Consider the following 27,087-nt stretch of genomic DNA (forward strand, 5'->3'; position numbering starts at 1 on the left):
CTCCTTTAGGTCTGAATCTGCACACATATTTTTAGAATAAAACTGCAATTTGTGAGATTGGATACAAGGTCCTTGTAGGGGTTTAATTAGCAGTGATGGTGAATACATCCATCATGCCTCTATCCACTGGAATCTGCCACTTTGAACATCACTCCATAGACGCACCATGATTAGTCACTTTCAAACAGAGATATTGCAACTTCTGCAAAAAGGCGAGTATCCAATACAAAGAGTCTTCATCTTGGTATAAACCTCACTGAAGTAAGATCCCACCTGAACTATATGTCAAGATTTGGGTCGTGTAAGATTATTCCACTGAGAATGAAAATGGGTTAGAATCATAGAATAGTTTAGGTTGAAAAGATCATTGAGTTCCACCATTAACCTAAGCCAGCTAAGTCCACCCCTGTCCATAAGCACTGCATCTACAAGTCTTTTAAATACCTGTAGGGATGGTGACTCAACCACTTCCCTGGGCAGCCTGTTCCAATGCTTGAGCCCTTTTTCGGTGAAGAAATTTTTCCTAATGTCCCACTTAAACCTCCCCAGGTGTGACTTGAGGTGATCTCCTCTAATCCTATCACGTTTTACTTGGGAGAAGAGATTGACACTCACCTTGCTTCAACCTCCTTTTAGGTAGTTGTGAAGAGCGATAAGGTCTCCTCTCAGCCTCCTTTGCTAAGGTCCCTCAGCTGCTCTTCCCAGGGGTAGTTCTCTAGAACAGCACAGATTTTGTAGAGTTCTCTAGAGTCAGGTAGCTCTGATGCAACTGTTCTAAAATATTCATAAACAAGTCCAATGAGCAAAGTTTTCCTTCCTCACAGCCACGGATGTCCTTTAGGCAAATCTCAGATCCAAAAGCCTATTCTCTGCACTTCTGGGACCACTGTCCAATGCTCTCCAGGTTGTATTAAAGTTTCAATGCTTACTGGCTTTTAGATACAATTTCAGTTTGATTCTAGGTTAATGTCTTTTTCATCTTATTTTGCTTTATTCTTTCTCCCATTCACATACACATACAATTCCCAACTAAAACTCACTTGAGCCCTTCTAGCTATATTATTTAGGGCTTTCAGCAGCTCCCCGCCCAGTTGGGCAGTATGAGGTTTCCTAAAGCTGCCATAAGAGAATGCTGGTCAGAAAGTAAAGTGTAGCCTAGGATTCTGAACACTGGTTGAAGGCAATATACAGCTGTAAGGAAATCAGCGATTATGTCATGAAAAAGCTCGAACAACTGCTTTCAGAGCAAACTAATCCATTATGCGAGACACGCCAGCCTTCCTTTGTATTTCATGTCATAACAGCAACTGCTGGCACAAAGCTGACTTCTGAATGACAAATACAGTATGTATTGGTCAGCAGTTTATCAACTGGTTCTACATACATGTTATATGACTGCTTCCTTTTCAGCTTTTCCTCCCTGCATCTCTAATGAAAGGAAAAGGAAAAGGTGGGCAGATGGTCAGTAAATTATGTATTCTCTCAGCAAAGATCCCCAGGAGTAGCCAAATTATACAACAGTTCGCAAGAGACATAGATAAAACTGTGTGTGCTTTAAATAGACTAACCTCCAACTCTGGCTGAAATCAGCAGAAAAAGCAGAGTGATACAATGAAAAAAAGAGAAAAAATAATTAGCCCACATCAGCTGTGCTCCAGTTAAATGCCTAAGAACACATGGCTGCTGTAAAAAATTATATATAGATGGAAAGAGGCATATTATGACAATGTAAACTCTGGGAACTCTATAATTGTGCCAGAATCTTATTTAAAAATATTCCCAAATGATACAATTAAAATGTATTAAAAATATGGACTTCCTTGGTTTCAAAGTTTATTAAAGATGCTTGTATTCCTTGGGGTTCTTAGTGTTACCCTTCCAAAAATAACACAAACTGCTGATACCCAGCTTAACAAAGAATATGTTCAGCTCTTCTACAGTATAAAGAAAATTACTTTTGATTGGTTCCTTAAAGTGCAATCATGACTCCCTTTATTCTTTAACTCCAAAATATGTGAATTAGACAGGCTTCCATCATAAAATAAAAGCTTACAGACAAAAATATTATCTAGTTGAAAGAGCTACACTGTGTTATTTTCCATTAAAACTGACACTTGCGATGACATTCCTTCCCACAGAAAGGTCAGGACACGGCCACTTTAAATTATGACAACATTAGATCAATTCTGAAAAGCAAAGTCCACAGAATAAATTCAAAAATGAAGCATGCAAGCCTCACAAGCGCTTCATTTTTGGTGCCAATACTGCAATTTGATGTTAGGCAGCAAATCCACAAGCAACCAAAATCTGGGCAAAAATCTCTAGAAGTTAAAAACCAGTATTATATTTAAGTTGAACTGAAAAATAACTCTTATGTGACAAATCAGAGTTGCATATAGAGTTTTAGCTTTTGTTAAGTATAAGTCTCATTCTTTACCACAGGGTTAGTTATGATCTACAGTTTTCAACAGTATTAGAGAATCACGGAACATTCCTAGCAAAAGAATGTAAGTTATATATACAAAACCAAAAATTTGCCTGTAACATTTTGGATATGAATTTATCATGGAGCTATTAGGGTAACCATTGGGAGAACATCAAGCAATTCCCACAGTCCTAAGGATGGAAGAAGTGACATTCCTTATGAAATACATTAATAGCCACATTATTAAGAGAAAGAAAACAATCATGCAAAGATAGTTAAGAAACCACTTTGGGGTTTATATTAAAGAGAACCAAGGAAGTAAGAAGGCAAGCACACAGCCTTGAACAAAATTAAGCACACAGTGGGCTAGAAGCAGTCTACTGAAACATTGAATGATAACTGACAACATAAAAGCATTAACTTCAAATAGAGAAACAAAAGCATAGCAATTTATATTGTATATTCCTGTACAAAACAGGAAAGACATGCGTGGCAGCTTATGTTCCCTGTATAAGCAAGGGAAGTGCAAATATGGTTTTAAAACAGCAAATGTCACAGTCAGTAAAAACAGTTCCTGAATCCAAAGGGCAGCCAGGGGAGTACGGCTACTGAAACTAGGCCAGTTCACTTGGCAGCGACACATCATAAGCTTTTATAGTTACACAAGTAACAAGGCTACAGCAGACTAATCAGCCCTCAAACAGTATTTAAAGTCAAATACAACAAGGCACAGTGATCATCATAATGCTTCCCTAAAGAAACATAAAGAAGTGAAATAGTGTACTTGGTCCTACACCAGCAGCTGGTTCTATACAAGCAGCACACACATGAGCTTGCCGATGCAATAGTAACACAATGAGCTTCTCCAAACGTTTGAAAAACAAAAGCCTAAAACATATTATTTTTCCCTTTGATTAGTATATCATAACACACTTTTTTCTACTTCCAAAACACCATGTCCTGGCTTAGCGGTGTGGAATAAAAACTGAGCATCTCACAAAACTATGATATTTACCTCAGATAGTTGTAGTTAATATTTTATGATAAATTTTAACCTAAACTACAAAGATATTCACTGAAAAATATGTCTTTGAACTTAGAAATTAGTGATAGGCAGCTACAGCAATGATTCCAGTTCCAATGACTTATATTGTTTTCCAGAAGAGACTTTAAACCAAGAATTGGCTTATTGTATTTTTATTTTGCTATCTTTAACTGTGATATTGGAACAAAAGGTGGGTAAATTTGTCAAGCCAGATGACCAAAGTAACCTACACCCAGATAGTACAAACTTTGTATAGGGTGACCATAGCACCCTGAACTTTTCTTAGCAAGCAAGCACCGTTGTAGAGCCAAAACTGCTAAAAGTTGTTTGCTTTGCTGCCAGCAGCAGTGGTGTGGATGGTGGTTCAGCCATTCCAGGACTAGGAGATGTTTTTCAGCCCTGTTGCTGTACTCCTGAGGTATTCTCTTACTAGTTTATGCGTACTACCACCTGGGATCTTCTTTTGGTGAACTTTTTTGTAGTAGAAGAAACAAAAGCAGAAATCATGATTCTGATTGTTTTACTCGGACACAGTTTTGGCTTCCAAAGAGGAAACACACAACACCAATAATAAAACTGCAACAAAAGCACAAGAACACCTTTTCCGTCAGTGAGGTGGTCTGCAAGCTGGGACTGGATGGGTAAAAAAAGTCCCTTTTTTGACAAGTAAGATTCAAAAGAGAAATCAGGAAGGGAGGGTATTTATCTAGAAATATATTCCAGCTTTCTACTCTGCCTTGTATGCGCTCTGAGCACCTACCAGCAACACATTCAAGATGAATAACACAAACTTTATATAAATCTCAATGAGAGCGATGCAGATAATTGATGCAATGTGGCTCCGCTTGGATTTCATGGGTTTTTTTATATGCAAAACTGTAAAGTTTTCAAAGGTAAAAAGAAAAAAGTCAATTTGTTCTATTTTTTAAAAATGTAAAAAAATTGAGGCAAAGAATGGAAATATTTGGTAATGAATAAGGTCAGCACATATATATGGAAATATAGTTTGGGCACCTCAATTCTCAGTTAGATTTTATGGAGTTAATATTCTGACCTGATTACAACATAACTAATGCAATATATTTTTAAGCTATTACCAAAGATGAAGAAAAATGAAAAACAACGGTTCCAGTGAAATTGCTTTTACTTTCCTTTGCATAAACTTACACTCCGTCAATTCACATCAACAGGATTCTATCTTGTCACATGTTGGTTTTAAACCAAACTAGTTTAATGAATCTGTTATCCCTGTTCAATCTATATTTGAATAAAATAAAACTTTTCAAAGACTCTTCACAGTAATTCAGACTGCTTTTTTTAAAATCAGTTATACATAGAGTTTCATAACCACCCTTCCCCTTCAGAAAAAGAAAATCATATTAGGCCCTAAAACCCCTTCCAGCAATAGAAGAAGAGGTTCAAGTTGCTGACAATCTCTCAGTCCCATTTTGATACTATAGGTCCAGACTTAGTGTACTGAATAATCAAGTAAATTATCTGTTTATAAACCAGCTCCAAAGACTCCTGTTTAGTGTAGGTTTATCACAGTTTGTCGGACTACTGAAGTCAAGTCAGGCTTAAAATCTGTCCAGGAGATGTGTGAAGTTTGTGTACCTAATAAATAGCTCATGAGAGGCAGGCATTTCACTGAGCTAATCTAAAACGTGCCTGCCCATTATAAACATAGTCTTAGACTCTTCATCTAAGCTTAAAATATTAATTATCTATCCATCAGACACATAAACTGCAGGGAAAGTGGACAAAGAATAGAAAAAAAATGCATTTTTTTGAAGGTTGGTGGCAGTGTGGCAACTCCTCCCTTGCAGAACCATAGTATTTTTCCTTTTGGCTGATTCTAAAAAGTACTCACGCAGTCAAGATATGCTTTATGCTAAAAATAGTTGTGATAATGCATCCCCCACTTCACAAGTTAGGGCTGGATTTCTGCAAGGTTTCCCCTAAGGATGTTTAGCCACACAAGTTACTTGCTTCTGTGCTATCTCTTCATCAGGAATCAAAGCTTCTGTGGTTTTTTTTGGTTTTTTTTTTTTTTTTTAAAGTATAGCAGCATTTCCCTAATTATTTCTCATATTTTTATTATCAGGTCCTTGTTCTCCTTTACTTGCTGAATGTCTTTGAAAAAGCTCTTCTGTGGATCTACATCTGCAAAACACTATAGCATGAGAAAACACATCCCAGCTTTTATTTTATAATCTGTGTTTTAATTTTTGAGTGAAAGGGAGAGATGGAAAGAAAGCAAGCTCTTTCTTAAACTCATCCTTCATGGCTGTCAATTCTCTCTCTTGACCTGCAAGGGAGCCATAACAGACGGTTTCCCACTATCTGTTCATTCTCAGTCCACATTACCTTGTCTCTGCCACACAGGGACAGACGGAAACAAAGATACCTCTCCCCTTTAAGTACCTCTACCTGATGAGCCTGTCTTTCTGCTTAAAGGCTGTCCTTACATGCTTGCGTGCAGAAAAGCTCCAGTGTTCCGTTTTTGTGCAATCAGGGATTACTGCTAGAGATTTTAGAGAAAGGCTGATTTCTTTCTGTAGTAGACGAAAATACTCACTCCCAGCTAGCCATAGAAAGGAGAGTATTTGCAAGCCCTCAGATCTATTCCTGACCATCTGAATAATATGAAGAGTACTAATAAATACCATACACCAATATTCAGTCCTATAGGTGCGACAGACAACTTCATATCTATTCTATAAACTCACTAATTGTGACAGATTGTTGAGCCAGTTATGCAGTGTTAACAAAGCAGTTGGAGCACTGTAAATCCTCCCTTTTCCTGATATCTTCCGTAGATAATTTTGGAAACATCTTGAATTATATATATATTTTTTTTTTTTTTAACCCTCCTCATACAACTAAACTACAAGGCTTGAACTGGTTTAAAAAGTAAGTGTTAGAAAACTTGTTTTATTAATATGACAGAGAGCACTGTTTAACAGTAACAGCTTTCATAGAAAGTTATGCTGAGAAAAAGTGGTGAAAAGTTAGTGAAGCATGAATTGAGAACCATCATTAGAAATACTGATGAAAGTGCAGTAATAAAAAAAATATTCACAACTGTGAGGGGAGGAAGTAATTCATGTGTGCTGTTTCTAAGGCAAAAAAAGCTTATTAATAAAAGTCATATTTTTTTTGGTCATACTATTTTGACCGAATGTGATAAGTATAAATGAGAAGTCCTTCCAGTTGTTTCTTGATATTTCATGCCTACAATCAATTTACTCAACAGTTAAGATGAAGGCAAAATTTTCAGCCTGCTTTAAACCGTTGAAGACGTTTCTACCAGCCACAAGACACAAACGTTTGCAAAGGCAAAGAGAAATCTGAGCATTCAGCCCAGTTCCCTCCTTCACAGGTACAAACAGGAAGATATGTGCATAGTGCTGCTTGCAAAAACATGTCAACGCACGACAATTGAAGATGGCAGCTGGAGAAAGGTGATACAAAAACCGTTCACAAGAAGAGAACAGAGTTCTTCAATCATTTCCATACTCTCTGATCAACTGTTAGCTGAAACAAGATGTAAACAAGTACAGATCCTTCAGATTTTCATCCAAGCTAGTACAGTACCAAACTGATTTTTAAGCAGGTAATTATTTCCTAATATGGAAGAATGACTATGTGGTCCCACAACAACTTTGACTCTTTCACGTCCATTGCTCTCCCAGAGGCAGATTTACCAGGTAGAACGCTCCTGAAAATTGGTTTCCACAGCAATTCTTCCCAGCTGAGGATGCTCCAGGCCACAGGATCATGTGGCTTTTATCATCTCTCTATATACGTGCTCCCTCCTGACTTCCCAGGCGTCCAGTCGGTTTTATTAGTTTATGTAAACTACGAGAAAAATCTCTTCACTCTGCGACAACACAAAGACAGGGGACTTGAAGAGATTTAGTTGAACAGATAGAGAGAGAAGCCAGCCTCCTGCTGCTGCTGCGGCAGGGGATCCCACAGCTCTGGTAGAGAAGAAGCAGTCAGCCTAACCATGACCACTCTCAGTAAGAAAACAGACTTCTACGACACAAGTGTTCTCGTTCTCTCCTTTGCACATGCATTATATCTCACAAATTGCCCTACAGATGAGGAAATTGCTGTTGGAGCCACTGCAACATTATGACAATTCATATATATTGACTCAAAGTGACAGTATTTGACTTCAGTTGAGACAATCTAATTCAAATGAGTTCAAGTTTAAAGACTAGTTGATTGAAAAAGACAGGAAAAAAACCCAAACACTGTGGCCATGTTTAAATGCTGAGATGAGGAAGAGGCTCAACAAAAAGCAGCAGTGACAGACAAAATAAAAGCAAAAAAAGAGTTATTATGAAATAGATTTTAAATAGTCACTTATTAGTACCTGGGGTGCAAAAGGTCTCCTCAAAACCTTATGATGTTCATGTTTGCGAACTAGGCACCAGAGGAAAAATTCCCAGTATCAGCTTCTATGCAAATATTTGCCAACACAAAAGTTTTGCAGCCGTTAGTTTTCAGACTTCTGACTTTGCATAAGTAGTTGGAAAAGACTTGGGAGAGGAAGAGAGATGTCTATCTTTTTAAAAAGAAGGGTAATATAAAGTACAATTCTAGGCTAAGAATTTACAAGGAAAGATACCAAGTCTGTTTTTCTCAGAAGACGACTGGTCATTTGCTGCCGGCATCAGGGCTCTCCTCCGCTGAAATTATTGTAGAACAGGACTATGTGGAGAGCTTTTCTCTTTCCCAAAAGAATTAATGACAGGATCTCTTTATCTGGCAAACCCTTGGAACAGGGGATGTTTCCAAAATATAAAGGCTTGAAAAGTGAAATATCCAGTTAGATGAATTCAGGCTGAGAATGGATGAAGATAAAATATTCAATTAGCCTGCACCCTGACCCCGGACATTTCCAGTGGTGTTTGAAAAAGATGAGCTGGCTTTGTTATTCACACCATACAGAAATACTTCAGGGAAATTTACTAGCAGTAGAAAGCAGAAGCTAAAAGGAAATCTTGGCAGCAACGGAGCTTACCACACAGTCTTGAGCAAAGAAGCATTCATTATCGTCAACATACACTTAACAAAAAAAGGAGAAAGAAAAGTACAATATTGAAACATAAGGGTACAAGAGGCCATTAAAGCCATACGCACAGGCACACTGCTGTGTTGTAAATAAAATCACAGCTTTCTGTTTGAAGAGTTAGAAGACAAGAGCTCTAATAATGGCACCTGAAAAACTCTTAAGCATCATCTTCTAGGAATACTTCTTGGGAAATGAATGCAGCAGGATTGTTCCCTTTTCTTCTTAGGTCTAAAGGTGAGCGATCAGCACTTGGCCCAACAGTTCATCACCTGCAACACATGCAGGGCACAGATCTGTGCCCAAGACTAAGTGGTCTAAAGACCTGAGAGATCTGGGCAGTAGGGCCAATCAGCTAAATTGCCAGCTCCAAGTCAGGAATGGTAGGACTTGGGCCTCTGGTGATCTTATTAAACAAATCTCATTGCCTGTCTTTTCTGATGATGGTCTTGATCATTTCCATTAAAGAGTCAGTTCTTTCCTGTAAGCTTTCATCAACCAAGAGTTGCAGGAATCCAGAATTATTTTCAATAAATCTATTATTTATTTAAAGACTTGGTCCTAAGTTTTGGCCAGGGAAAATGCAGGTAGAATTTCCAATTATTGGCCCCATTCTACATCCAGAAGAGAAGAAATCCCAAATCTGCAAATGAATCAGAAGTTTCTTCACAATGGGAGGAACCAATTTCACAGCAGCTATTCAATGAAAGCATCTCCCAGCCACTAACTCGTGCATAATTTGATGAAAAACATCTTATCGGAACTTTGTAACTCTCTTTCTTTGTCACAGAAAAATCTTTGTAAGATTGTATGTTCATCTTGCTGTAACCTCATTAGTTAAAATTATTTTTGTACAGGAATTCTGTTCAACAAGTTGAAATCCTAAAGTGAAACCAGAAAAATACTATTTAGAATGTGCTCTAGCATTGACTAATATTAAAAAAAAAAAAAAAGCCAAAAAAGCCAAAAAACATCCAGTAAATCCGCCTATTGAGAAGCCTTCAAGCTCTTTAAAGCAGAGAATAAATCCCAAGTCACTACTTGAAAATCTCTATGGGAATACAGCAGTAGCTTTTGGTGTCGCGTCCCTAAAATATTCTGAAACAAACTAGGCTCAAATAACCATTCAAACTAATCCATGTTTCTCAATAGACTTGCTTAGTCTTCAAAATAAAGGACATAAGACTTGCCTTCTTATATAGTCATAGGCAAATAATAAGACTAAAATCCCAAATGGCCCAATCAATAGAGACTTTCATAGTGTCTCCTCATACACAGGAACAAAGGCCTTAAAACTAATCACAAGTAGTATGTGACCTTATGTCCCAGGATATTACAAAAGACTATTTTACAAACAATGAAACTTTTACAATTATTTGAACAAATTTATGGAAGTTAAATCTATCCACACTTTCTAATTACAAAGACATAAACTGTTGTTTAAGAGCTCCCTGAACTATAGATCACTGAGGGCTGTCATAAAAGTGTCTTTCCAGCTTGCTCTGTTTCCCTGATCTCATACTGCTTCGTTGTCACCAACTAGCAGACAAAGGCTGGAATTAGACAGCCCTTGAGTCTGATTCTGAACGGCTGCTCATGGTGGTAGTTCTTGTTTCTGATCATTAAACTTTCTATTCCATCCAAATGCTTCCTCTATTGCTCTACATGAACAGAACACAATGTATTTATTTGGGTTAGTATATAGATATATGTGTATATATTTACATATTTGTTCTCTTCGCAGTGCTTCTATAGTTATTTGGAACAGTTTGGTACAGTCATAGAACATGCCAACCCACAGACCTCCCTATTTGACAGCTTGTTAAACTGAAGGACATCGGATCTGAAGTGGTGACACTCACACCATTGTATCTGACCAGGGAATAAGCCAGACCAATCAGAGCAGTAACAAATATTACATAGCTACCTCCCAAGATGACAACCAGAAGACCAACCACCTGAAGTGTTTGCATACCAATGCATGCAGCCTGGGGAAAAAAAAACCATCAGGAACTGAAGCTCCATGCTCAGTCAGAAAGTTATGATATCACAGGAATAACTGAAACATGATGGGACAACCTGCACAACAGGAGGACCATGACAGATGGATATAGGCTGTTTCATAAAGAGTGGCTGGGAAGAAGAGGAGGGGGAGTCAAGTTGTATGTTAAGAACTTTGAATGTATAGAGGTCAACTACAGCGATTCCAAAAGCCTTACCAAACGCCTCTGGGTCAAGATCAGAAGGACTATGTCCAAAGGCGAACTTAGTATCTGCTATTGACCTCCAAACCAAGATGATAAGGCCAATGAAGCAATATTTGGACCACTTAAGTAAGCTTCCAGTCAACAGAACCTGGTTCTTATGCACAACTTCAACTACCCAGACATTTCTTGGAAGAACAATGCAACAGCTTACATGTCATTCATCAAGTTCCTGGAACGCACAAAGGACTGCATCCTCATACAAATGTTAAACGTGCCAACTATTAATGAGGCACTGCTGGACTTGCTACAGACTAACCAAGAAAATCTGCTTTGTAACATTTTGGTTAGTGATAGCCTTGGCTGCCGTGATCACAATATTGTGGAGTTCAGGATCTTGCTGAGCACACTTGAAGTTAATACTAAAACAAATGCTTTAGATTTTAGAAGAGATGGACCACAAAGATGATCAAGGGACTGGGAAGCCTGCCATATGAGAAAAGGCTGAGAGAATTGGCTTTGTTCAGCCTTGAGAAAAGCAGGCTTCGAGGAGACCGTATCACCATGTTCCAGTATTTAAATGGTGACTACAAAGAGGATGGAGACCCACTTCATACAAAGAGTTACATGGAAAAGATATGGGGTAATGGATACAAGTTACTCCTGGGGAGATTCTGATTGGACACAAGAAGAAAACTTTTCATGAGAACAATCAGCTATCGGAATAATCTTGCCAGGGAAGTGATGGATTCCTCAATATTGGGTACTTATAAGATTTTGCTGGACAGGCTGCTGGGGCCATCTCATCTAGACCGTGCTTTTGCCAGGAAAGTTTGGACCAGATGATCCTCAAGGTTGCTTCCAACCTGGTATTCTATGATTGTCACCTTCTGTGGTGGGCTGCAACAATCACAGATGGATAGCATGAGAGACACTTTTGGTTGTCTACAGAAAAAAGTAGTTTGCCTCAAAGTCTTCTTTTCAAATCCTTTCTCCAAGCTAGGAAGGGGAAGGGAATCTCCCCCACTCTCCAACATGCAGAGAAACAAAATGATGCAGCAGGTTCTGGGAAAGGAAATGGGGAGTTGAGGCAGGACAGGAGGAAGGAGAAGGATGCTGGAATTAATTCAGAAATAAAGCAATATAGAGAGCAAAACTAAAGAGAAAAGCAAATAGAGAAGAAAAGCAAGAGCGTGTCCTTCCTGTACCTTGATTCCTAGGTAGCCTGTTTAGTAGGCTACACCAGTATTCTACCCATTAATTAGTTCAATGCATATCCATTTCCAAGCTAACTGGTCTCTACTGCCTGTTTGCATGAAGGTCTGTATAGATGTGCAGAGTTAGTGCTCAAAGCAAAAGAAAAAAAGAGAAGTCAGTTTTGGTTTTTTTAATCAAGCTGATCCTTGGAATCAAATGTCATATTAAGTAACAACTGAATATCTTTTATTTAAAAAAAACCCTGAAATGAAAAGTTGTGAGGTTTCCCAACACAGTTTTATCAAAACTCAACAAGTTTCACTGAATTTGTGATCTCAGTCGACTTCCTAATGGAAGAAAAACTACTTCAGTAAACAAACACATCCAACAAAAAAGACTTGCCCAATTCCATCAACATGAATTTTAGCAACTGAATGTTGTCTTTGTGTGCTGCTTTATTTGCTCTGCAGTTACTTCAAGTTTAATGAGGACTTAGGAGGAAGAAGCAAAAACTCTGTCTGGGTGTTCAGATCCACAGGGTAGAAGATACCCTATGTTCTGTTGTAGAAAGCTATGAGTACATCTACAAGAAGCCATCTCTGATTTCCAAGCATGGCTATTGTCATCCTAATAACATCTTTTTCCATTGTCACAGACATCATGTACCATTTGGCTACATCAGGCTATATTACAACCACCTGACCTCATGTAAATCTCATATGAGCAAATGGAGCTCAGCAACTTACCTGACTTTCAAAATAACATATCTACTTGCCATATGCAAATAACAACCTGTAAACTGGCCCAAGTTCCTTTCTTAGGTATAAGAAATTCATGAGAATTCCTGTGCTAGCAAATCTCAGCTGAAGGCTGCAGTGCTATATGCAATTAACATTTATGACAAGAACATTCACACTGCAGGTGGGTAAAATAATCATTGGAGCAAAAGAATTGATCACCATGTACCTTTGCCCAATTCCACTAAATCATTCAACCCCTCACTAGTAATTAAACTGCTTGAACGCATTCAAATCAGCATGGAAAACCAGACACTTAATTAAACCATTAAAAACCTCACAACTTTTGCCCCCTCTGCAAGCGTACAAGCCTAAAACTATGGCCAAAAGGGCTAAAATTAATCCCTGGATCAGCAAATTGTCTTTTAGTACCTATGGATAGCACAACCCTAAATTCTGATATACCATGCCCTGTCATGTCAGGCTAAAATCTTCATAAAACAGAGTAAACTGCTGTTTTTCCTGGAATGCATAATAGACAATTTTCATTCTAGATTACTGCAGATTGTACTTTTCAGGCAGCATCAACACATGTACACAGAGAGATGGGGAAGGAGGCATGTGTGAATGAACATTTGTGCATGTGCACATGTAGTTTTGTTTATAGGGAAACATCTACCCAGACAGGAAGAGAAAAACAGCAAGCACATCTGGGCCAGAACTAAGGTCAACACCGAGACTTCTTTGAGTACTTGTCCATGTCCTGCCTGTGTTCCTAATGGTTTAACATCCAAGGAGCACTGCGGCCATCCTCAAATGACCGAGGAAACTACAGGCTAGTCAATCTTGCCTTGATTCCTGTGAAGGCGATGGAGCAGTTAATTCTGGAAAAGATTTCCAGGCACAGGAAGGATGACAAAATCATCAAGAGTAGTCAACATGGCTTAACCAAGGAGAAGTCAGGCTTGGCCAACTTGACAAAGTTCTATGACTGGCCTGGTAGATAAGGGGAGAGCAGTGGACATTGTCTGCCTGGATTTCTGTGAGGCCTTTGATATAGTCTTCCATAAGACCCTCACGGAGAAGCAGTTGATGTAAGGGATGAATGTGCAGACAGTGAAGTGGACTGAAAACTGAATGGCTGGTGATCAATAATGGAAAGTCTAGTTTGAGGCCGCTGACTAACTGTGTATCCCAGGGATACTCTCCAGATCAGTTCAACATCTTTATTAATAATCTGGATTATGGAGCAGACAGTATCCTCAGCAAATTGTAGATAACATAAAATTGCGAGGAGCGGTTCAGTAAGAAATGCAAATTCCAGCCACTGCAGAGGAATAACCCCATGTACCAGTACATGCTGAGAGGTGTGACCAGATGGAAAGTAGCTCTGCAGTGAAGAACCAAGGGGTCCTGGTGGACATAAAAGTTGAACATGAGCCAGCAACATGCCCTTGCTGCAAAGAAGGCATATGGTATCCTTGGCTGCATTAGACACAGCATTGCAAGCAGACTGCAAGAGATGATCCTCTCCTTCAACTTAGGATAGGTTGAGTTTTGGGTTCAGTTCTGGGCTCATCAGTACCACGACAACATGGACATACTAGAAAGAATACAGCAGAGGGACATAAGGATGATAAAGGGACTGGAGCACCTTGCATAAGAAGGCTGAGGGACCTGGGACTCTTCAGCCTGAAGAAAAGAAGGCTCAGGGGGACCTTACAGAATCATAGAATGGTTTGAGTTGGAAGGGACCTTAAAGATCATCTAATTCCAACCACCCTGCCATGTATCAATGTATACAAATACCTGAAGGGAGGGTGCAAAGAGGACAGAAGCAGTTTCTTTCCAGTGATGGTCAGTGCCAGGACCAGCAGCAATGGACAAACCCTGAAACACAGGAGGTTCCTTCTGAACATCAGAAAATACTTTGTCATTTTGAGGATGACCAGACACTGGCACAGTTTGCCCAGGGAAGTTCTGGAGTCTCCCTCTTTATAGATATTCAGAAACAACCTAGACACAGTCCTGGGCAATCAGCCCTAGATCTCACTGCTTAAGCAAGGGGGTTGGACTAAATGACCTCCAGAGGTCTGTTCCAACTTCAGCTATTCTGTGATTTTTTTAAAAACAAACAAACAAACAAACAAACCCAGAAAAAAAAAACCCAAACAAACAGAAAACCACCCAAGCAAAACAGAAAAACAACAACATTATAAATAAATAAATATATAAATGTCATTTCCAATCTCTGGAAACAGCACATACCAACTCTAAAACAGCAAGGGTATTTTCAGTCTATATTTTTATTTTCAGGTGGCATAACTTACACAACTACACACATATGCAGATGCAGTACTGCAGAACAACAACAACAACAGAATCCTTTTTCTCCCCAGTGACAGGCTGACATGTTTCATCAAAGTTTCTCAGAGGCAAGCATGCCAGATTCCTCACTTTCAGGGATTGTTTGCATCTGCAGAGTGAATCTATGAAGTCCTAGCATGCACAATGGAATCCCATCAGTCTAAGCCCACCAGCTTCAGTGGCATATGGGCCAATAGGAATGTACTGTCAGTCATCAGTACATTCCATACATTTCAACAGCATGCATCTGCAAGAGCACATTGTGGTCCTGTACAGACCACAACCTGTATTTCAGGCACCTTCAACTCAGCTGTTTCCAGTTCATAAATCTTCCACAAAAGCAGAATGTGTGATCAGTATGTCTGTTTCAGTAATACTGAATTTGGTACAGTCTGTTTAGAGTCCAGTCTGTAGAGTCCAGTCTACAAAGGGTTTAAGGTTATCTAGAAATTCGAGACAAGTTTGTGAAGTCACTAAATCCGTAGATGCAAAACTCCAAGTTCCATTCCTTTTTGGATTGTCAATAAGCAATTTCTATGTTGAATATACTCACTTCTAGATTTTATTTTTAAATTATTAGTCTGTCTGCTGTCTCGGGTCTTGCTGGATCATTGATTTTCATCAGCAGAAGACTCTTCCAGCCAAATTACATCTTCAGCTATACCTGAGTGACTTTGCTCAATTTAACTCAGCAATTGGAACTTAATTAAAAATTCTGTTGAGAATGTGTGGGCCAGAATAGGAAAAGCCTCATCATGTCAGAGATGTACTAGCTCTGCAGCACTGATAGGAACAAGAACTAATAAAAACTTTTTGTTCATACTAAAATGAATACCCTGGACTTTCATTAAACAGTAGGAGCAAATGACGTAAGATGAGAATCGTATCAGTGAGCAGATCTGTTCTGCAAGAATTACTCTGTTCAGGCAATCATTTTCCAAATTAAAATCCACACCAAATAAAGGGAATCTCCATTACAACATAAGAATATATAATTTAGAGCTACTTACCCTGCTCATAAGCAGCCACGAACTATGTGAATTGTACTCAAACTTACAGATTTCAGTCTGTCCCTCCCAAAAAAGGGCATTCATTTATTTTGATCTTTAATCAGTTGATTGGTTAACTTCTACTATTTGAGAGATTACATACAGTACAGCTCTGTTACTTCCTACATGGCTAGCTAAAATTACCTTTTTGGGGAGCTAACTATTATAGCAACTTAAATTTCAATTCCATGAAGCACTAGGACAATTGTGAGAGTTCTATTTCTACTCATGGACTGGTTTTCCACCAGGGACTTATCTAATGGTGCCACAGCAGCAGAGTGAGAAAAGAGGAGGACTACCACCAAAACCCTTAAGTTTGCTTTGCACCTGCTGATGCTGCACAGGAAAAATTTCAGAGGTCCATGGGTCAAACCCACACAATTAGAATTACCAGAACAAAACCTCCAAAGACTGACAGACTTGGCTGAAAATTCTAAATTAAAAACTCATCAGTTTAAGATTTCGTTTTCTTTTATCCTCACAGCTATTACTATTTTTATCTTTTGACAGATAACATGATCTCATTCTGACTGCTGAAACTGTTGAAAAGAGAGATATGAATACTCACTCAAAATAACAACTGGATTTAATACATTCCTAATTTTATCATGCATGCTTTCTCACACCTTTTAGCTTGATTAACCACACTCAAGTGTAACTTCTAAGTAAAATAACTACCAAGATTCACTTAAAACATTACATTCCATTCTAATGTTCTTTAATTACAATTTGCAGGTCTCCAAGACATCCTGTTTCCATTTATCAATCAAATGGTTTGCAAGAGAAGGTAAAAATATCATAAAGTAGGATTTTAATGAAACATGCAGTCTGTTATACAAGGCAAATTGATAAGGTAAATGCATTAAAGTTACTAATTTCTCATGTGATTCCAACTGTAATGCTCAAAAGATGCAAATCAACCTGCTCTATCATCAAATTCCAAGGCAACGAGTAATAAATATTCTTCTTGCACAGCATTTTTATCCTTTAGATTGGAAAGCATGATGGTCACTATTATAATCTCTGCTATTATACAGTTTTTATGAAACAAGAGGGCCTAAAGGGAAAAGTTTTATGATGTTTTATTCTTTGATCATCTTAATTTTTAATCTAGACTCCAAAGAGAAGTTCAAAGGATCATTGAGAGTCTGATTCAAAGTGTGTTAGAGTTAATGGAAAAATCTCCCTTCAGTCTACAAGATTACGCCACAGGCTTCAAATTGCTTCTTCTCATTATAGTTCTTGTCATTTGAATTTTGCCTCAGTTTCTCTATACCGTCCTAAAGCATCAGAAGAATAATTTTTATTTTATTAAACACTCACCTCAAACCACTGGCCATGTGACTGCATTTTAAGGATGACACAAGGATCTGGTTTTGAGAGGGCATCCCTGTCTGATATGCCTTTGCATGCAACTCGCAGCTCCACTTTAGTCAGGCATGGGCTGTTAAAAATTCCCAGGGTATTGGCTGCTGATTCATAGATGTTGCTCATTTTCTTCATTCCTTTTCTGAAAGAGAAAAAAGGTCCATTAAGAACAGTGCACGCATAGTACAGTCCTTCCTTCTGGAAAACCAGCCAACAGGATATTCTACTAGTCAATGGGATCCCAAAACTGTGAACAAGATCCAAAGCAAGAGAGGGAAAAAATAAAATCAAAGGAATATCTATGGAAGAAACAAATACATTGTATTGTAAGTTTAGAAACAAGTCAACTTCAAAGTGAAACTTTCTACTATGACCCTGAACTCTGGGGGTGAACTGCGACCTCAACTTCCAGCTCTGTTCCTGCTTATAGAGCCCCTTTTCCTCATCTCAAAGGATAGACAAGACAGTAATTCTAAATTTCTCTAGATAACACCTTGTTTCCAGTAACATGGCTAAATTAAATTCGTTCAGCACTCCTTCAACCTGCTTTCATTTCTCAATACTCCATCTAAAAAGCATATGCTTCATCTCACACAAACTTCTTGTGTAAATGCTGTAGAAGGTCCCTTTCATATCCACTTTAAACTCCAAAATACATTTCTCTATTTTCACACTTACTGTAGAAGATTATCTCCCACAGTTCCTAAGCAAGTACCCAAGATTGATGTTCTAAGCAGAAGGGCAGGATATTTATGCTGGCAAATCTTGTTGTTATATAGTGTCTGCTCTTTTGGGTCAGGAATTGCAATTACATGAACACAGGCGGCTGGAATAGTGGGAACCTCTGGCCCTTACTTCATTATAAACACCAGTACCAATCTTGTAGCCCTTGCTCCCAACAGACGCAACTAACCCCCATTTTTAACACAGAGCTTAGCAGAAAACATTACATGATCATTTTTGTGTCAATAAAGAATATGGGAACAGTAAAATTTGCTCAGTCATTCTGAGGGTCACAGTTTGACCCCTCCGAATATGTCTCCTAACACAAGTATCAGTGCCTTCACCTCCCCCACCCTCTCCCTTATCCCATACATAAGGGCTGCAAAAAGTTAATTTGACACTTTTAGAGGGTGGATTTATCTTACCAGATTATCAACAGACATTTTGTGGTCTGTTTCAGACTTGTGCCCTGTCCCTTCCAGAACACTCTGTTCTCAGAGGTTAATAATTTTTGAGAACTGTTTTGATAAAAGTTAAATTTTGGTGATATGGAAATGAAAGTGAAGTTTTCTTTCTCCATCTCTGTGAAGTTAAAAATAAAAAGCAACCCCACAAAATGACAACTTGAGATTATCCATTTTTCCTCTCAATTATAAAGGCAAAACTAGAAAGATATTTCTAAATTCAGGGTAAGAAGAGTCAGCAATACAGTGCGGATCTCTAATACATACAGATAAACTTCAAGAATTTGAGTCTGAAGGATGAGACAGATGATCTGCTCTCCTTGAAGATGAGAAAAGGTCATTAACAATTTACAATTCTTCAAATCTATTCAAATTTATATACAACTATATGACTGCTGATCTGCTGTGAAAACCTCAGCCTGTTAGGTTCAATACAGCTATAAGTGAAGTGGGCGTGACAGACTCTAACAACCCTGTCTACCTCAGGCTCTATGGGCATATTTCCTTATGGTAAATTGGGCTTCTTCAAATGTGAGCCATGCCACAACCACAGTACCTGATATCTTAAGACCAAAACTGTTGTCTTCAGCCCTTCCCAGTTAGCTGTAAATGTTATCATCTAAACTCTAGGCTCTAGCCTAGTCAGAACTACTCCAATAAAATCATAATTTGAGAAACAATGATCTGCATGCAAGAACGACCTGATATCCAATACCTCACCTCAGTATTGTAGTAAGTGTCTGGAAAATATGCTACCAAAAGCAAGATTCAAAAGAATGTTTGAGAGGCTGGTTTTCTTCTTTTACTGCTTTCCTCCCCCCCCCAAAAAAAAAAAAGAGAATAGGTTAAGGTGGTGGTAACTTTGACAAAGCTACTGAAGGCCACCATTTAACTAATTAGAAAGAAAATTATATGTATTTGTATGGATTTTGCTAGCAATCATCACAAGTCATTTTTTTTCATTCTATTTCTAATATATCCTTGATATATGATGTCAGATACCCAAGTTTCTGTCAACTGGGATCACAAAAAGACTGGTAGAAACTGCGGTGGGGGAGGGACTGCTGTCTAATTATTCATCATTTGATAATCCCATCTCCTTCAGAAAGCTGCTCGACAAGCTCATCCCACACATTTACAAGACATTTTCACATGTTGCCCTTTCCAAATTGAAATCCATTTGAAAACTGGGTTAATTCTGTCTCACGCACATCTTATATCATTAATGAAATGCCACTCTTTGTGCAGAAATAGGTTGGTGATTTAATTAAACCAGATGATTTCGACACTAAATAGAAAGGGAAAAAGTAGCAGAGTGAGGGGGAGAGATGTATTTTTCTTCCTACACCAATAATTATACAGTATTTTCTTAGAAGAGTGGGTAAATATAAAATTACATTTCTTTTTATCAAGTTCTAAATTTATCAACGGAAAACATCAAGCCACTGTGTTATTTTTTTATCCCATTATATTGTTCTTATAATATAATCACCAGTTTGGGCTGCTGTACTGATGTCATGTTACCAGGAAGCTGGGGGCCTGGACAATAGATTTTAAGCCTATCAAAAAGTGGCTAAAAAAAGTATTATTTTACGTAAACATAGACAAGTTAGATAACATAATTTTTTTGCCAATTAGCTACATACATTAGTGATGGAAGAACAAATTGTTCCATTTTCTTTGCTACAAAATCTTCCTTTTTCACTTCATAAGAATCCCATTATTCCTTCAACATCCATGTGGCTTTAATATTCACTGAATAATATGGGAGAGGGAAGCGATAGTATAGATACAGAAGTATGTAAACTAAGAGGCAAGTCACATACTAATGAACTTTCCAGTTCATTGCTGCATATATTCTCTCTTATTTCCTCTGCTTCCCACATAAGCTCATAAACCAGTGCTAGACTGCACAGAACAAGAAAGCAAGACCACACCTTACGGTTTCATTTCTCCATGGTGAAACAGCAAGGAAGAAGGCGGTACTGCCTGGAGAAAAAGAAACAGTTTGCCACCTTAAAGTGCATGTTAACATGTAATGTGTTAAGCAAAAACAAAAGGCATGAAAGACCTTGATAGCACAATATACCCTATGGAATACAAAGAAAAATAATACTCTTTAACTGGCACACTTACAGCTCATTTAGGAGAAAATAATGTGGTCTTTCATATTTTTTAAGAGATCCATAGTTCTGAAGGATCTTATTAATGCGCATAAATTCCTGATCGGGACCTCTTGGCTCCTAAACGATGCAGAAAACCAAAGCCAGCTACCAGACGTTTCTGGTAACTAGTGCTAGAAAGGCTCCAATGCGTAGATATTTAATTAAAAGCATAAAAGCCCAGAAGTTTGCACCAGGCTAGAAAACTGGATTAGACTGCAAACGATTATTATACGTTTGCCAGCAATGCTCTTCTCATCTGGGAGGGACAGAATATCTTAAAAATGTTTAGTTATCTAGTGGCTACAAAGGTAAGGATCTCTGTAAAATGAAATACAAGCAGTATATGCCTTTCTTGGAGATCTAAAAGCCTTGAATTCAGCTCTCACAAACCATCAGAGCCACGTTGTTACAAAACGGTGATCCACACAGGGCTTTAGAGAACCTCATCACAAAATATGACAACTCCTTAGATTCACCATGGAATAAATCTAAGATGTGATCTGAATTCAGAGTACAACTTTTCTCCTCTGCCTACTCTGTCATTTTGCTCTCCTATACATACACACATACACACACACACAAAATCTCAAAAGCTTTTCTGCAAGTTGTCTGGGTGAAGTATGGAAAGATTGCTTCTCTACAGCACCTCGTGAAGAATCAGGGAAACACACACTCAGCCTCACCTTCAGTTCAGGTAATAAATGAGTAGGGAATGAGAAAGATGCCGAGAACAAAAGCAGTAACTGGCATGCTCTGCATATCGAAACAAGGATTGTTATTTAGAAACCTGTAATTCAGATGAAAGTACATGCAAACGGATTTGGGGTTTGCAGGTTTCCCATCACGATATGTTGAAAACTGTTTGAATAATTTGTTTTACTGGCACCCTGGTCATGAAATGAAAACGAGCCAAAAGCAGCTATCTGCTTCTGCAAAAGTAAACAGCAAGACCCTACTCCTTGAAAGGTAAATGATGTTTACAGAATGAGCATGTGGTGGGAAATACTAATGGTAGAATTATACGAAATAGGAGCTGTGAATAAGTGCCTCCAATAGAGGGCAAGACCTAAAAGCACTGGATGTTATACTTATAAATTATATACAGGAGAGGCATTTAGTGTTCAAAACACATGAGCAGCTGAAAGGAAAGCTTTGAACCTAGAGTTTGTGGGTCTTCCAGGGTTTACTGTCTACTAAAAGTAAATATGAAAAACAAGTCTACAGTTAGCAGCTTAAAATTCATAAGACTCACTATCAACTTCTGCTGGTAAACAGTTAGTGTGCTCCATAATTGCAAAGAGACGGAAAAACACTTTTCTATGTTATTAAGAAATGCGACCCTTGTAGCACTAAGAAAGTTGTTTCGTCTGGGTCTGTTCTAGATTCTTGATTTATGTTACAACTCTGGCAAAATCGGAATCTAACTAGTCATGTTCATTTTTAGGTGAAATCACTGGCTTTAATGACAAGAAGAAATTATTAAATAAAATACCATTTTGAAAGTATACTACACTTTTTATAGAATCTGATCTGAGATCCACAAGATCCACAAGAAAATAACCCATTGATTTCAGCAAAGTGGGCAGCTGAGTAAGCAACCCTGTCTTCTTTGGTGTATTTTATCATTCAGCAACATAATAATGAAAAATAATATCAAGCACAGAGGGTTCAAGCGCTTCAGAACTACCTCTTGGGGTCTGACCCAAATGCCACTAAATTTATTCATGGGCTTCAAATGTGCTTTTCTCAGGAATTTTATGTACTTCTATCCTATGTCCAGTTATGATGAGAGACCAAGTTACACAAAATACAGTAAAAGCAAAATCATAGAAAAGGATGAAATTATGTTCAGGAAGAAAACTTTTAAAAGTTCCTCTATTTAGTTATCTGTTCAACTCTAGCAGAACATAGGCCATGGACCCCTTCAGGGCATGATACCAATAGAGATAAGCAATTATTCTTCTTTTAAGAAAATTTATGTGATTGGGAACTCCCAGTCTCATTGAATTATTCTGACAGTTGTTGGCATGAGGGCTTCCTTGGTTGTGAAAACAAACCCATTTGTACTCACTTAGCTGTGGGCAAACAATTTTTGTGAAAATGAGGAAAGATGGGAATTAGTTTGGAGGTCCTGATTCAGCAAGTTAGTTAAGTAATTATTCCATGTCCTTTATCAGGAACTTGCTAAGACACCTGGCTTGCCCAGGACTGAAGAAAGGCAAGCAAGAGCCCCGACTGACAGTAGAGAAAGTAAACTTAATTATTGTAAATGTATATCAATAACTGGGAACCAGAAAATGATATTCATAGCCCTCTATCTCCCCTATGAAGAATCATTTTTTTCCACTGTAACATTTTCATAGCATAGGGTTTTGTGTAACTGCTGTTACATTGTTTGACCGATCTCACTATGAACTATTTTTTCACTTATATGTAACCTTTGTCGCAGCTGCAATCATTGCCTCTCAGCCTTTCTGTGAGCAGGTCTGAAAACTTACTTCACATGAACAATCTTAAAACATGGTCACTCAATGATTATCTTTGACCATGATCACAAGCTCTTGATTATCAGCCATATCCCTAATCCCTGCACAAGACCCTCCTCCTATTAGTATTAAAAAATTATTCTGGTCAGCATCAACTATGTTAGAAATTTCTACAGAAGTTTAAATTAAATGCAGCTAATACAGACAAAATGTCAGCTGTCAAAATTGATTTGGATGTAAATTACTGTATACTAAGAAGTCAGTAGGTTAGCAAAACCCCTCCATGGGACAGTTTGTGCAATTAAAATTACTTTTTTTCCTCCTTCCTTTTGATTACCCGATTCATAAAACAATTAATGAGGATTATTTAAAGTTAGACCTACCGAAGTTTGAGAAAGACTTTTGCAAAATGGGCAATAAACCCAGTAAGCAACGAGTATCTGAAGAATCCACAGCAGTGCTATTGTGAACAACGAGACAGATCTGATAGCGTTAGTAATTTATTTGGACAGAAGGAGAGAAGGTTCAGAACAAAGTGCCAGCAGTGTAAATGGAAATATACACACACTGACAGTTCAAAAGGACTCATTACCATAGAACCAGCTGGTTCAATTATAAGGGGAGAAGGGAAACTGAATGGAATGTAATTGAGACATCTGATGCATGACAAAACACTGTACAAAAGTGTGCTGCACCTATGAAAATAACCTCATTTCAGTTAAAGGAGGGAAAACCCCTACATTAACTGAAGCACTAAGATGTTTGAATGTGCCCAATTCTGGATGTTCTGAGTAGTCCCCACTGAAGTCAGACTCACTTGTGATGCAAAGCCCTGTAAGAGTCAGCAGTCAAAACACGCATACTTTCTATTACTCTGTATTAGAGGTACAAATCTAAGATTCTCCCTTGTTCCCTTAGTATGTAGTTAATGACATCAGTCATCTCTTCCTCTCAAAGTTCCCACTATCTTCCTGCTAACAATGTTGTAATAAGCTGTAGAAGAGAAAACTAGAAGTCAGTAATAAAAAAGACAACAGATAAGAGATCGAAATAACTTCCTTAGGCATAAATGATGGTCTTTTGCTACTGGAAAGCAGTACTGATGCATTTTACTGGACAAGCAGCAGATATTTTTCACTGAATTAACCAAACTCTGCTTTATCTACATTCACTGGATTGGTACCAGTCAGGAGGAGTCTGCCTCTCCCATAGCAAGGCTGGCTTACATGCTTTTGTACAGATCACACTTATTCTGTACTGTTTCTAAAAAATGACACCTTCTAAGACAGTGTCATGTCTTAATAGGATAACAGAGTATATTTTATCAGGAACAATGTAGAATCCAGAGAGAAAACAGACTGACTTAGCTGTATGCTGATACACTGAACAGCTAGCCCCATAGATATCTTCTTAAGCACAGTCTTGTTTTCTTAAACATATGCGTCCAAACTCTTCACTTACAATGCAATACTGCCAAGCAACAATATTAAATAGCTCCGGTGTTTCTCTTTCAAAGCATAAAACTGACTGCCATGGTTTAATCCCAGAGAGCAACTAAGCACCACACAGTCGTCTGCTCGCTCTCCTCGGGAGGATTGGAAGGGTAAAAGTGAGGGGAAATCAGGGGTTGAGATAAGAACAGTTCAATAATGGGATTATAATAATAGTAATAAAAAAATATTAATAATAAATAGTAATGCAAAGGAAAACAAGAAAGAGAGAGAAATAAAACCTAAGAAAGACAAGTGATGCAAATGAAAACAATTGCTCACCACAAAGTAACTGATGCCCCACCAGTTGCTGAGCAGTGCCTCCCCCAGCCAATCTTCTCCCTAGTTTATGGCTGAGCATGACTTGATACGGTATGAAATATGCCTTTAATCATTTGGGGTCAGCGGTCATGGCTAGGTCTTCTCCCAACTTCTCGTGCACCCCCCAATCTACTTGCTTGTGGGGCAGTGTGAGGAGCAGAAAAGACCTTGACTCTAGGTAAGCACTGCTCAGCAATGACTAAAATATTCCTGTATTATCAACACTGTTTGCAGCACAAATCCAAACATAGCCCTATACTAGCTATTATGAAGAAAATTAACTCTACCCTAGCAAAACCCAGCAAACTGGCATATTTTATGTCCAAGAATATTAAAGTGGATTCTATCTTGATTTCACTTGCATTTGCAAAGCCATCAGAACTGATGTTCTACAGCCCTTTCACATAAGTATAAAAGTTGCAAATTTATTTCAAAAGCAAAGGAACGAAATGCCAGCAAAGTTCAAATTGTTCTATAACAGGAACCCATTAGCTGAAGCACTAGGCACTGATACAAGGAAAAACTCAGGACTCTTGAATCCAGTTCAAACACCATTCCGAGGAGTTTCACAAAAAAAATAAAATAAAGTAACCTATTATACACAAACCACGTGTAGTTTGTAAATGCAAGTGATATGTAAGCATAGTAAATCACAAAAATGTAATTGAATCTCTCTCTAATAACATCTTCAAAGTTACTAACGTGATATATATTTGACTGCTTATCACTAAAAGCCGTTACAATTTTCTTAGCTTTGCCATTTCAGTTTGCTGCTTGTACTAAGCAATATATCAATCGAAACATGAGGGGGGCGAAAGTTTATCTACAGCGAATATGTTTGTGGCCTTTTTTAAATCAGTTTTCCCAATTAGTTATTAGAGGGAAACGAAAATGGCGTTTGTCTTAACAAGAACCCTGAAGCCTTGCAATATAGTTATTTATCTGAGAATCTTAAATAATTGCAGTTGAATCGATATTCCACTATACTGCAGAGAAGGATAAGGCTGAAACAAAACCAAATAGTCCCAGAACAGCAAGGTGTAGCAGTCACAATTCTGCTATCAAATAAAACTAGCTGAGAGCCTTCAGAACACATTTGAGCCAAAATAACTGGTTAAATAACCTGCCAGTTTTGAACAACAAGAAAGATTATGAGTCCACTATGTTAATCCTTGCATTATCATCTATACATACATAAAATACATTCAAAATGACAATTACCCACTATCCATCTTGCAAAAACACACTGGCTACCAGTTACAGGGAAATGAAGCAGCAAGTTGGGTTCCTTGGTTACACTTAAGTACATCGAAATATGTATATAAACACATGTAACGCTTGGAAGAGTTTATCCATTTACAGATGTAACATATTGCAAACTGCTAATTCTCCTCAACAGATGGCCATAACGGCTTTTCCTGTAGCATAAAAATGTTCCTACAAGAGAAGCTGCTTTCTGCTGCTAATCCAAAGATAGGCACGTCAAGAACACCAGTGAGGAAGAACATTCCATTCACCATTCAGTTTTTGCATTTGCAATGCAATCAGAAGGTATATTTACTACAAGTTAGCTCAGGGCTTTTTAGCACTGTGAGAAAAAAAGGAATTTATCTGCTACGCAGGAGTGATCTTGGGGCCATGCTGAGCCCAAAACTGAGACAGAACTTTGATGTCAAGCTTCTCTGTCAGGTAGGACAGGAGCAGAAAAAAAAGGGAGCAAGTGATATTGCTACAAGCAGTTGCCCCCTTACTTCATAGCTGCTCTTGCAACATGTTTGATCCCTTTCTTGGCAACAACCACAACTCCTATGGCATCTCTGATATACAAGGAGCAGTCTGGCTGCCCTCAGGAGGCTTCTGGGCAATGGCCACCTTTACCTGCTAACTAGAGCCAGTCCTAAGTTCAATTCCTTTGCATTGGAGGTTCAATGACAACAGACTGGGCTTCTATCACTATTTTAAG

The 27,087-nt window shown here is 38.2% G+C and overlaps 1 protein-coding gene across 3 annotated transcripts in view; it reads right to left on the reverse strand.

Moving 5' to 3' along the window:
- CPNE4 (copine 4) overlaps positions 1 to 27,087 on the reverse strand; it is a 229,275-nt gene that overhangs the window by 164,897 nt on the left and 37,291 nt on the right. For all 3 annotated transcript variants that reach the window (XM_054058280.1, XM_054058281.1, XM_054058279.1), the window contains exon 2: positions 17,431 to 17,617. In XM_054058280.1, coding sequence (XP_053914255.1) covers positions 17,431 to 17,610 — 180 coding nt within the window. In that variant the 5' untranslated portion in view covers positions 17,611 to 17,617. The remainder of the gene's footprint in view (positions 1 to 17,430; positions 17,618 to 27,087) is intronic.

This window comes from Cuculus canorus, chromosome 2, assembly GCF_017976375.1.
Source record: "Cuculus canorus isolate bCucCan1 chromosome 2, bCucCan1.pri, whole genome shotgun sequence".
Taxonomy (NCBI): domain Eukaryota; kingdom Metazoa; phylum Chordata; class Aves; order Cuculiformes; family Cuculidae; genus Cuculus; species Cuculus canorus.